This window comes from Rhamphochromis longiceps, linkage group LG14, assembly GCF_057381845.1.
Source record: "Rhamphochromis longiceps isolate RC_006_pf linkage group LG14, R_longiceps_female_GT1.1, whole genome shotgun sequence".
Lineage (NCBI taxonomy): Eukaryota > Metazoa > Chordata > Actinopteri > Cichliformes > Cichlidae > Rhamphochromis > Rhamphochromis longiceps.
Window position 1 is genome coordinate 12,577,294 of NC_140570.1, and position 13,282 is coordinate 12,590,575.

General features: G+C 42.9%; 1 protein-coding gene across 1 annotated transcript; it reads right to left on the reverse strand.

The window, feature by feature from the left end:
• Positions 1-303: 303 nt before the first annotated feature.
• On the reverse strand, positions 304-13,243 carry slc6a4a (solute carrier family 6 member 4a). Its single transcript, XM_085379489.1, has 13 exons — positions 12,664-13,243; positions 11,368-11,502; positions 10,685-10,907; positions 9,421-9,559; positions 6,088-6,222; positions 5,830-5,933; positions 5,464-5,591; positions 5,202-5,314; positions 3,999-4,130; positions 3,489-3,588; positions 3,178-3,278; positions 2,808-2,975; positions 304-1,865 (listed from the first exon to the last, which is right to left on the reverse strand). The coding sequence occupies exons 1-13, from the start codon at positions 13,133-13,135 to the stop codon at positions 1,791-1,793; spliced, it is 2,025 nt and encodes a 674-aa protein (XP_085235615.1). The 5' UTR covers positions 13,136-13,243; the 3' UTR covers positions 304-1,790.
• Between the last annotated feature and the right edge of the window lie 39 nt (positions 13,244-13,282).

Below are 13,282 nucleotides of genomic sequence, written 5' to 3' on the forward strand. Positions count from 1 at the left end.
GCAGAGATGAAGTTATACAGATAAAAATTTAAGTTATTGGGACGAAAGATCATTACACACTCTGCACTTCCTGATTGCTTGAATCCATCAAATTGTGAACAAGAATGGACAAACACAAAAACTTACAGATAACAAGATGACAGAGTTCATTGTTTAATTCCATATATCTTTATTATCTGTTATTTCCCATATATTTATTTGTATATATATATATTTATATATATATATATATCTTTATTCTATACAGTTGTAGTCTCAATAGTCTTTTATTGACATACAAGGATCGCAGATAAGCTTGAGAGGTACGAGAGAGCGAGGCAAGAGGGAGTTTAATTTCTTCATAAGATGTTTTGGCATTTAACAAGACAACAGGAGCACGTCACAGACACCCACCCACACGCACACACACATTTGTAGCACAGGACACATACACACCACTGCATGCACACATAAAGGGGCTGAACACCTCTAACCCGTACAACATACTACCTGAGGTGTACACACACACGTGCGCACACACATACACACGCGCACACATTCGCACGTCAACGGGAGAATGAGGAGGAGACAGGCATTCACAGGATTACATTAATACCAGACTGACTAGTAAATACACATGTACATGTACAGTACTCGCCATATTTTTAACTCCTGCTCCTACATACACACAGATACTCTCTGGAGCATGCATGCACGCACACACACACAGGCACACAGATTTTTTGGTAGAAAGTAAATGGCAGTAACGCTGACTTTCAGACTGTGATACTGGTGATGGTATTAGCTCTGATCCATATTTGGCTTCTCTTACTGACAGTTGCGCAGTATGACGGCAGAGCGCAGAGCGTGAGTGTAATTAAACAAAGACCATCGGCACTGAGTCTGGTAATGTGTGGTGAAAGATGCAACGACAGTACTGCTACATTGTAAAATAAACTTGTGTTATATTGCAGTTACAAGAATGAATACAAGTGGTTACTTTCCACTGGTTATTATAACAGTCTCTCTTTTACATGACCACACACAGTCACAAATGTACACATCCATACCACTACCAGACAGTGTTTCACAGTGTAGGAACCTCATTGCAGATCTGTCCTTCCGCCAAGATGCCACCAAATAAACACAGGCTGACAGTTAACACAACAAAACCACGACAATATTGAAACGGCTTTAGAAACAAGAACAGAACAGATATCATATATTTGGCTTCAGTAACAGATGTAAAAGATACCTGAATTTTGCTACATATTAGAATGCATAACTTAACAGCATTAAATAAAAATAAAACCATTAACAGTCAGAGCAGAGTGGACTGTAATGTATTTATCTGGCCTTCGCTGACTGAGTTCATTGTACAGTATCTCCTGTTTGGGTTCATGTTTTACTGTCTACATCAAAGAAATTGTGTCATACTTATCACTTATTATATAAAATTACTGTTAGAGCTGGGTGACCTGAAGAAAAACCTGGTCACTGAGTGACTCTGGTGACCCCGTTTAGGTGGGACAGAAATGAGAAGGTGACCACAGAGATTCTGCAAAACTGAGAAGAAAAAACAAAAAACCGCACAAGGATCCGATCTGAACCAAGCTAGACATATCAACTAACGCCTGGCTTCATCTAACTCCGTTCAAATTTCTACATCTTGGTTGGAACGAGTGTAGGAGATGCACGAAAAGAGGCAAAGACGGTGAAAGGTAGCCCCCTTGTCCTGTAGTTTTGCAGTATGTCCAGAAGAGGGCACTCCAGGTAGGTAGAGTTGCACCTTTCTTTTGGTCAGGGTTTGGTCAGACTGCATTTGTGACAATAAAATCTCTGTGGCTGTCCCCACTGGGCACTGGAGTGATGCTTTTTAACAGACGCTGTGGATAAAGAGTAAAAAAGAGACAGAGAAGAAAAAAGACATATATGACATAGTGACATATAGAGTAAACAGAGCAGTTTTAGTAGTGACAATGGTATCATTATTAGTTACCCTGCCAAAAAAAACATCAAGAAGTATCTATTGGTAAAATATACACTGCTTGAATTAAGATCTTAAAAAGAGCATATTTGTCATATTGTTTTGTTCTGAAACAATGTAGAAGAACACAAAACACCTTCGATTACTGATAAAACACAGCCACCTGTTTTGTCACGTTTCACTTACACGCTCGCCATCTCCGTTCACATGTACACAAAAACATGACTTGTGATTGTCGATCTGTGTCGGTGTCATTGTGCGCTCTGGCAGCAAAGTCAATACAGGGCGACAGGCACAGAAGGTCTGTCTAGCGGCCTCTTTGATGTCCTCCTCCCTTCTGTCAACCCCTCACACAGGGTTTAACAAGATTTTAATATCAGTGATGACGATAACGATGCAGACTTTTGCATTCGCTCTGCATTCACAATGCATAATGTGCATTACAAGGTGTTATGCAAAACACCTGGTATGTGTCTGGTGAACACAATTTGATGACTGATTTGTTTTTTGATGCTGCAGCGCTGCTGACGGACGGCGTCCGGTCACCTTTCAGTTACAGCAACGTGACAGGCTACACATCCGCTGCAGGGTGTGTGTGTGCGCGCGTGTTTGGTCGCCTATTCTATTTGCTTTTTTTCTTGCTAATCTCTGGCCCGGGCCTCCACCTTGTTCCTTTGATCTCCAGTCATGTGTTCACAGGAGAGAGTAAAACCTGGCAGCGCATGGAAAAGAAAAGGGCCAGAAGCAATCCTTTGTTGTTCCAGAAATATCAGTTGGTCAGGAGAGGAGACGGGATAGATGGAGAAAAACAGAGTTAGGAGAGAATTCAGAAATTCTGCACCTGTTTGAATGTGCCCTTAGCATTGAGCAGGTAGTAGACCATGTAGGCGGGCACACAGATGAATGACGACACCCCGATGCAGTAGCCCAGGACAGTGGTCCATGGTGGGTATTGGTACTCAAACAACCTGACCTCTGGAGGGAAGGCCAAGAAGCTGATGATGATGAACTGAGAAAGGGAACAAATCAGAGATCAGACATAATAAAAGAATGAAATATAAAAGGTAAATCTGACCACCGGGCATGTCAGCTAAAAAGCAAATGACAGCTGCTAAAACTATTTTACCTGCAAGGGCTTACTCTTCAAACTGCTAATTCCAGCAACTAATACAACTTAGTGTAAGTGTGCAAATGCTGTGCATGACACTGACCAGCAGAAAGCAGGGGCAGATGGCCACCCAGCAGACCCTCCAGAAACAACCCGGGTAAAAACCAAGCATGACCTGCACGTCATTACAGAAACGGTTGGTGCCTGCAGAACGCACACAGACACACGAAACACCTCAGAGCCAAATATCAACAGCGAACATTTGTCTCATTTCTTCTATGTGAACTGACAAGGCAGCTGTGCCACAAATGACGCTCAGAACTATACTTTACACTGTATTTTTATCACTTATTCACACTGCGATTCTCATTAAAGTCACAAATTTCCACCATCGCCACAAAAATCACCACTCACCGTAGAACCAGGACACCGCAATGACTTCCAGCAGCACCACAGTGATGACTGCAGGGCCCGTAGCGTACTCCTCAAACAGCTTCACTACGTACGCTCCTCCCTGAGACACGACACGGACGAACAGGAGGAGAGTTATTTCGGAAACATTTTCTATGAATGACTTATGCAACTTGTGAAACAGTGTTCGTCTGCCAAGCCTAAGACAATGAGTGTTTAATTGAGCAGAAATCTGTGGTGGTCACTGTCTTACTTTAATGAGGGCTGGAGATACATGGATTACTGAGGCTGCTCTAATCTGATTTTCAGCAGATTGGTAACTGCGACACAATACGCTGCATAAAAACAGAGCAGCAAAATTCAAGCTTATTTTACCAGTGTGAGCAAGTTTTTATAATCTTATGATATATACTGAGTGAATTTGGGAAATTATGGAGACTGAATAATGAAATCTTTTGTTGGTAACTTGCATTCTCTTTTGACAGTAATGTGATTATTCCCAAATATACTTACATATGTAAGTGTAGAGAGAGCTCCAAGGTAACACACACACACGAGGCCAAAGACGAACCACTCTCGTCTCTTAACCAGCAAATGAGGGAACTCATCTAGCATAGCTGTGATTACTCCTTCCAAGCCTGCAAACTGGGGTCAAAAAGAAAAACATCAAGATGAGGAAAATAAGGTCAGGTGTGTTTATTTGACCATGTTTTCAATACCTTTGTAAAGCACATTCTGACGGGTTTTATCTTAAAAAGCACTATATAAATAAACTTACTTACTAAGATGGGGCAGAAGGAAAAGAAAGTTAGGGCAGCTATATGTCATGTATGTGAAAATTTCACATCTGTGTTATGTGCTGTTTGTCTCATCTTGCAAATGCTGCAAAGATACACAGCTTAGCTTCTGGACTTGGTGTTGAACTGCTCCAACTCGAGGTCATGTACACCGACATATTTTGCAGTAATATCCTCAGTCATAAAATCAAACAGCATAGCATCCCCGTTGAAGGTTCTACAGTGATTATCAGCTCGTGATAAGAGCTTACGGATCTCTCCACCTGGCTGCCTCCGAGCAGATAAACAAAGGTTTATGGAGACGAGACCATCACACAATAGTGATATGAAACTCCTATCACTTTGTTTTCACTGAATGTTATTCAAAATTGAACACAGAGGACAAATAATGCCCAGTGCGTTGAAGGAGAAATGAGCACAACTGTGAAATCACAGTCAAAGAAAAAGAGGCATTCCCTTTTATAAGAAGACAAATATGAAACATCCCCAAGAACTGGGAGTTAGGCAACAAGTGAATATTTTAGATTAAATAGTAAATGGCCTGTATTTGTATAGCGCTTTAATAGTCCCTAAAGACCTCAAAGCGCTTTACACAACCAGTCATCCACCCATCCAATCACACACTGGTGATGGTAAGCTACATTGTAGCCACAGCCACCCTGGGGCGCACTGACAGAGGCAGAGCTGCCGGACACTGGCGCCACCGGGCCCTCTGACCACCATGAGTAAGCAAACGGGTGAAGTGTCTTGCCCAAGAACACAATGACCGAGACTGTCCAAGCCGGGGCTCGAACCGGCAACTTTCCGATTATAAGGTGACCTCCCAACTCTTGAGCCACGATCGCCCCTAAATGCGAGGAGCAAACCTTAAAGAATGTTGACTGACTTTAATACTAAAATGAGTCATCGGAAAACTAACCGTGCTATCCAGACCCAACATGATGATCATGAGGAAGAAGATGATGGCAAAGAAGGTGGCAGCAGGCATGTTTGCTATGGCTTCTGCATAAATGATGAACAACAGACTGGGACCTAGAGAAAAAAAGTGAGACCTGGTATTTATATGCCATCCAAACTTCCACCAACAAACATCGGAGATTCAGTCGTTTATTCTGAATAAATTTCCAACAACTTCAGTTTGGAGAAAGAACTTCTTGCAGTGTGTTGGTGCGGGGCCCGACCTGCATCCTTTGCCACAGCGTCCACATTCTGTTGCCTCATCTCAGCCATGTAGCCCAGCACAGTAAAGATGACAAAGCCAGACAGAAAGCTCGTCAGACAGTTAACCGAGCTGGTGACCAACGCATCTCTGATAGAGGAAACAAGTGTTTAGCAGAAAGATGACAAAGTTAAAGCGCCTACGCAAAGGATTTAACCTTCTGGTAATTTCATCAATAAAGATATGTCAATATTCATGGTGACATATGTTAAATAAAGGATTTGAGAGATGAAACATTTCTGCTGAACTTCAGTAAACACAGAGTAGCATTTTGACATTAAGCAAACAGACGTCACTGATTTATGAACTCATTAACAAAAGTTTTTACTTGTAGCAGTTGTTGTGAAACGGGTTGTAGCTGGCAAAGGCAAGGAGCACGCCAAATCCTGGACCCAGAGAGAAGAAGATCTGAGCTGCTGCATCAATCCAGACCTTTGAGAGAGTGAGAGGTAAAGTGATGACAAATAATGATGGGAGTGAAGGACACGTGTTTAGAAATGATTGAGGAATAAGAGAAAGAGGGCAGGATCTGAGCTCGCTACATATGTTGATGATGGACCTTGTCACACTGAACCAACAGACTCACAGTAGTGGAAAGCAGCTTCTCCCAGTCAGGTTTGAGATAGAAGACGACACCCCTCCAGGCCCCGGGCAGGGTGGCCCCACGGATGAGCAAGATCAGGAGGACCAAATAGGGAAAGGTAGCAGTCACCCAAACTACCTAATACAGAAAGCAAAGAACCTTTTTTACTCTAATTTTAATAAACCTTTATATGCTTAAAAAAGTGTTTCTGTGGTCCACTCTGCGTTCACTGACTACGTTACTGTACAATAGATAGCATTAGACAGCATTAGACACACTGCTGACAGCAGCGGACGAGTGAGCTACAGCTGACAGCAGCTAGCGGGCCAGCTGCTGCTGCCCAGGATCCCCGGGGTTTGACTCGCTAGATCGCTAGTGACCGCTGGTTGCCGCTAGGGCCTGCACCTTCAGGCAATATTCAGTGTCCTGTCGATCGGATCTGATGCTATGCTCTTTGGGCAGCTGTCACCCTTCCTGGCCATTGCAGGGGCTTTGCACCTGGCCCTGTTTTGCCCTAGAATGAAGTCCTGGAGGACATGCTAGCAGCAAACTAAACCGCTTAGACTCATGACTAGTGGTTATAGGCTGTGTGACATCTGCACTGGAGATGATTATTATCTGGTTTTCAACCTAACCCTGGGCTTCTGGCTGTATGTGAAACACCAGCAGATTAGACACCAGCATAGAGTGCTTCCTAAGATGGATATGTTCAGAATCTGGGCCCCTTCAACTGGTGCTGATATAATGTTGTTTCTGTGACTTGGCTATCCAAAGCTATACTGGATAAAGACGTAGCAGTTGACCGTTCCAGAAAAGGCACCTAAGCAATTAAAATCTTGACCTTAACTATTAATCTGTTCTATCACTCCATGATAGTTGTTGGCTGCTATCGGCTTCCATCTGCTTACCCCAGCACGTAACCTTCTCTGGTTCAACTTTTATCTGAATTGAATTTAAATGAAATCATTCTGGTAGGTGATTTTAATTGGGGCTGGCTTTCTTCTGTTTCTGTTTATTTTAAGGCACACTGCTTGTTTTTAAGTCTAATTCCATTTATTCAAAGCCCCATGCACCTTAATTCCAAATCCCCAGATAAATCTTCTCTTATAGACCCTTTATTTATACAATGTGCCACAGAAGTTTTCCACATTGGCAGTTTTTGCCAAGGACCTGAGTGATCACTGCATAGTTGGTGCTGGGAGAAACACCAAAAGCAAGCTTTTCTTCACGATTTATTCAGTTTTAACTGGGGTCGTATTACAATGACTGACATTGGAAATTTAGCTTGGAAATATTTCCAAGAGAGTTTTATCTATTTTGTGGACAAACATGCCCCTTTTGCCAGGTCAGGCCCTGGTTCAATTCGGAACTGGCTGGCCTCCTACATGAGAGAAAGCAGGCCTGGGCAGCTGCGAGAAAATCCGGATCCGATGATGATTGGCTATGTTTTTGTCAGCTGCGTAATCAGTTTACTGCCTCCATCAGGAAGCGTACTTTCTGACTTTAACCACTGACAGTATAAACGACCCTAGGAGGTTTTGGCAAACTATAAAGTCTCTCCCTGCCAGCTCTCATTCCTCAGAGCTACCTCTTCACTTAATTATTGACTTCATTCCTGTGTCAGACAAAACTGAAATGCTCAATTTTTTAAACAAACACTTTGTTGCTTCTTGTTCTTTGTTTAGCACAGTATCTGATGGTAAACCTCCTGCATACAACTTTGCTAGCAGATCGGTTACTAACACTCTTTTCTTTACACCTTTCATGGTAGAAAAGGTATGTAAGGCTTTGAAGAGCCGCGGCACAAAAAATTGGCCGGTCCTGACAGTCTTTGTCCCTTCTTCTTGCGCGTGGCAGCAAATATCATAGCTGAGCCAAGAACTACTGTGCAGCTCTTTTTATTGATCTATCAAAGGCTTTCGACACTGTTGACCATGGTATTTTAGGTCAGAGATTACTGGAAATAAGCCTTTCAGTCCGAGCATTTGACTGGTTCTCCAATTATCTTTTGGACCGTAAGCAGTGTGTGCAGCTCAATCTTCCAGTTTTTTTAAATGTCACTAATGGAGTGCTGCAGGGTTCTGTCCGGGGGCCTATATTATTTACTATTTATGTCAACCGTGTTGCACAGAATCTAGATGCATCTGTTCGTTTTTATGCAGATGATACAATTATTTATCGCTGTGCTCGTACCATTGACATGGTTTTCAAACAATTACATCTAGCTTTTGATAGTATTCAGTCTCAGCTGGGTCAGCTCAGACTTAGTCATGTTGTTCTCAAACAGAAAGAGGGTGCCGGCAGTACTTCATTCTCTATCTGCTCAAGCCATTTCTATTGAAACTGTGGCCTCATACAAATACCTAGCTAGTGTGATTGATGAAAATCTTTTCTTCAAGCCACACATTGACCATCTATTAAAGAAACTGAGGTTCTTTTTCAGAAACAGATCATGTTTCTCTTTCATGGCAAGGAAAAGGCTTGTTGCTGCCACTTTTTTACCCTTCCTGGATTATGGTGGCATAATTTATATGAATGCCTCTGCTCACTCTTCATCTTTTGGATTCTGTCTATCATGGAGCACTAAGATTTATGACTGATTGTAAACCTTTAAAACACCACTGTACTGGTCCTCATTGGTCTTACGCAAGGATGTTCATTGGTATCATTTTATCTATGAATCTATTTCTAGTTTACTGCCCTATCAGAGTACATGTTACGTAAACAGTTTAGACTGGGGTCTCCGGACATCACATTCACCGTTCCATCAGTTCGTACAGAGCTTGCAAAGAAGGCATTCTCCTTTTCTGTCCCGTCTTCATGCAATACATTGCAGAAGGATTTGAAGTTCTCTCAATTGATTTCACTTTCAGATTTCAAACTTGTTTTTAATATGACTGTGCACATTAGACATATTTAGCTTCTTTTTTTAAATATTATTGTTGCAATTTTAACATGTTTGTCTGGAGCAGGTCTCTCTTGTAAATGAGACACTGGGTCTTAATGGGACTACCTGTATAAGTAAAGGTTAAATAAAAAATAAAAATGTAGGATTTACAGTATAAATCTATTTCTACCAGTCTGTTTTACTCCTTTATCTGAACATAAGGGCACGAACTTTATGTCTAAAAATGGTCTTATATTGCCTTAGCTAGGTTCTGATATTCATTCCTTTCTAATCAACTTTTCCACACTCGATGATGAATATAATGAGGGTAAAGAGAGGACAGGATAACTGCTGTTTTTTTTCCTCTGTCCATATGTCTCCATCTATCAATCCATCCATCTGCTCTAACTGACACCCCCCATCAGCCATGCAGGCACCCCTTCAGCTACCTTTCCAGACGTCTTGACTCCTTTCCAGATGCTAAAGTAAACAATGGTGAAGATGAAGAGCAGACATAAAGCCAGTTGCCAGCTGATAGAGCCCAACTCGTGCAGACCTGGGGAGAGATGGACCTGCAACACCTGCCGGCTGGAAGGAGAAAACAAGAAAGGGCGTTTGTGTTGAAAGTTGAGGTTGAATGAAATGCAAAGAGGAGAGACAAGGAAGACATTTTATGCAGATGAATCGACACGAGAGGACAGGAGCTAAAAAGTAACTGAGTAGAGGTGAAGAAGTGTAGGAAGTGGAAGAGGAGGAGAGCAAGCAGGAAGGGAAGGGCATATTATGCAGAAGTAATGGATAAAAGACAAAAACAATATGGGATTGGAGACAAGGGAATGTTGGAACATTAAGGAAAGCAGAGGAAAAGGAAAGAGCACGGAAAGAAGGAAATGTGATATGAGCGGACCAGCGAGAAAAGAAAGAAAACCATCAGTACGTAAGACAAGACTATTACTATTCAAAAGGGTTTAGACAAACTTTATCGCAACTTTCTTAAAAGCTAAAAAAAAAAGAAGTCAGAAACAAACTGTAAGGTCAGTGTGTGGGCACAGGTTAAGCACCAGGAGCTCAAATGAAAAAACTGAGACATGAATTGTGCTAAAAAAACAGGAAATTCTGGCGCCAGACTGAGTTGTGGAATCTGTTACTTTTAAACCTGCGTTAGGAAAAGTCAACTCTGCGTCAACCCTGAATCTGTCTCAGCAGTCGGACGCTGTGCTGATAAGACTGAGCCCGTTGACTGCACAGACCCAGAACAGTCAAGAATAACAGGGACATTGTTTTTCAAAAGACCCTGACTTAATCGCTGCAAAAACAGCACATTAAAACCTGGTTAACTCTTGGAGGACTTAAATTTTATTACTGGCTAATACCAAGCATTACTTTTCTCCGATACTTTATATTTTTCCATAATCCAGTACTTAAAAAACTCTCTCACCTGCTCCTAAAGGAGCGGTTCATACTTCTGTATTACTTATGCACTCATAAAGAATCTCCAATCAGTCATTCGTACTCCGAAATACTAATGAAGTCTCCCTGCACTGTTTTCACCACCAGTAAGGGAAGTGGGTTTTTAGGGGATGATGGTGGGGAATCTGTCCCACACACCAGAACCAACCCTGGAATTGAAGTCATCCTCCCTTTCTTCACCTGACGTCTCCCTCCTGCGTAGAGCTCCCCCTATGCCACTACATCTGACTTACATGCACTTACGTATAGAACTCCTCGGCAGGGGACGTAGAGGTGTTGGACCAGGACACGTTGTGGTCTGAGGACATGTAGCGGTTACAGTTGGCTGTATTCCAGGGGTTGGTGCAGGTGGACCAAGGCAAAGTGGGCCGGAAAGATGACAGTAGGTAGTACAAGGCCCAGGCCATGATGGTGTTGTAGTAGAAGGCTACGTAGAGGGCTATGATACAGATGGCAAAGCCTATCCCTGGGTGAGTTGAAGCAAATAAATACATAAGTAACACCAGATCACTCACTGCTTACATCACTCACAGACATCAGTGGGTTATTTTTTCAAGCTAATTCAGGTTCCCTTTGGGTGAGTGTGTGACATTTCCAAACAACGACAGTTTACATACTATCAAATTTCTGAGCATCTGGCATTTGGCATTAAAATGTGACAATTTCCATAACAGAGAGTCAGAACATCTCACTAGAGGTACAGGAAACTAGGGATGCTCTTCAAGGGTGGGGGGGCAGGGAGGTTAAATGAGCTGTCTCTTGGACTTGGATGATTTGAAACTCCTTCTTCGTCTTTTTTTTTTTTGTTTTCCTACCTCTAACTTTTCTGTCCCTCTAAAGTTATCTTCTTCCACGTTTCGTCCAAGCTGTTGCTTTTGACTTTCTCCCTATAATCGGTTCTCTCTCTGTACACCCCTCGCTGTTACCTTTGAAGATGGGACAGATGTGTTTCCAGATGGAGATGCAGCCACTGCGATGAAACTGACCGAGCGCTAGCTCCATGTAAAACAGAGGCACCCCTCCGAACACTGCCATCAACAGGTAGGGCAGCAAAAAGGCACCTGGACAGAGACGTTGGAGAAATTTGGGAGGGAGAATAAATGCGTGACAATGAACACATGTTGTGGGAAAACAGTAAGAAGCCAACTACACTCAAGAGAAACTGAGCTCTTTCACACACCATTTAAGAACACTGTAAAAATCCTAACAGGTGCCAAAGCTTATTATTTATATAGCTCAATCTATTCAAAAACAACACTGCTGTATTTATTATGCTTTCTGGAGTTATTTTTGCTAAAATCCTATCATAAAGGATCTCGACGTTGATGTTGGCTTTGTTCTAAAATATGAAAGTAATAAAATTAAAGGCCTAACACAGATGAGCAGAAGAACATCAGGACGGCAGCCAGATCTCCGACTCTTCGGCTTTTGCGGGGTGTTTGATAACACATCGCTCTTTCCTTCTTGCTATCTGATTGTAAACTTATTTCCATGTGCACGTGTTGCATTTGTGTGTGTGGACGGGACGGTGCTTGTGCCTCTTTGTGAGATGAAAGCAAAGATAAGGGCTGATTGAGCAGCTGCCTGCGAGACAGGTTATTAAGCAAGGAGAAAGACACTGAAAAAAACACAATTAATACTGTTGCCTCTATCAAGTGTGTCCCGAGTCTTCATCTCTGCCTCGCTCTGTGAGGCACACACACTCACACACAGAACACAGGAAATTGCAAAGGCTTTATTATTGCAAATTCAATAAAAAGAGGTTGTGTTTGCCGCCAGGATCGGCTAGAGAAAGAGCAGGGCAGACACAAGCGTGGACTTTGTGAAGACATACCTTTTTGTACCTCCGATTGCGCAAGAAATAAGCTACATCAAAGCATTTATCCATACACAACTTTGTTAATTGGGGCACTCCTTGTAAGCTATTAAAGCATTTATTGGGAAGTACCACAAATCATCCTAATCTAACTCAGTCTTTAATAACGGCAAAGCTCGAGAGCAGTCGACCGACTTCAGCTGTCACATATAAAACACATAATGTGAATTACAGAATACACAGCAGTGAGTATGAAAGAGCCTTTTCTTCTGTCTAATCCTTCAAATCCTGTTTGCTTTAGCTTGGGATCTGACGTGTCATCTCTCTCTCCATTCCACCACACTTTATGTCTCATTCTTCCCCCTTCGACACGTTTCTCCCCTCCAAACATGTTTTGCTTCCTCACCTCCTCCGTTTTGGTAGCAGATGTATGGGAAGCGCCAGACATTTCCCAGGTCCACGGCGTAGCCAATCACAGACAGAAGGAAGTCCATCTTCTTGCTCCAGGTTTCTCTGGGCCTGTCCAAGCTTGTTTGCTGGACCATCAGAGTCCTTAGGCCTCCCAGAGGTGCTGAGGATCCAGTACCGCCTCCGGGTCCTGAGGCTGTACCCGCAGCGCAAGCTGCAGTTCCTGGGCTCTCCCTGGGGCTCTGAGGGGTGGATGTTGTGAAGCCATTGGACACCTGCTGGCCAGAGCCAGATGTCATGCTCTTGGGACCTCTGTCTGCAAGCCCATCAGCAAGCATAAGTCTGCCATTTTCACGCTGTGTCCCATCATCTTCTCCCCCCATGTCCTCTCTCTCCTTGTCCCTCTCTCCCTCATTCTCCCCTTTGTCCATTGTCAGCATGCTCGTCATCATCATATCTTTTGTCTCCATTGGATTGTGTTGATATTCGTGTTGGCAAGGTAGTTAGGGGTGGAGAGAGGTTCTCAGTGACAATGAAGGGAATGTGGTGCTGCTCTCTGATATGGTGCCCATTAGTGGAAAAGAAGCATTAGGAGAGGGGTGTAGTGAGAGTTTGGG

Excerpts from the sequence above, each read along its gene's own strand:
- slc6a4a (XM_085379489.1), bottom strand. The coding sequence starts at position 13,135 with ATGGAGACAAAAGATATGATGATGACGAGCATGCTGACAATGGACAAA. Across the intron at positions 10,908-11,367 it reads CATCTGTCCCATCTTCAAAG|GGATAGGCTTTGCCATCTGT; the intron begins GTAACAGCGAGG and ends CAACTCACCCAG. Across the intron at positions 3,279-3,488 it reads TGCGGTGTCCTGGTTCTACG|GCACCAACCGTTTCTGTAAT; the intron begins GTGAGTGGTGAT and ends TGCGTTCTGCAG.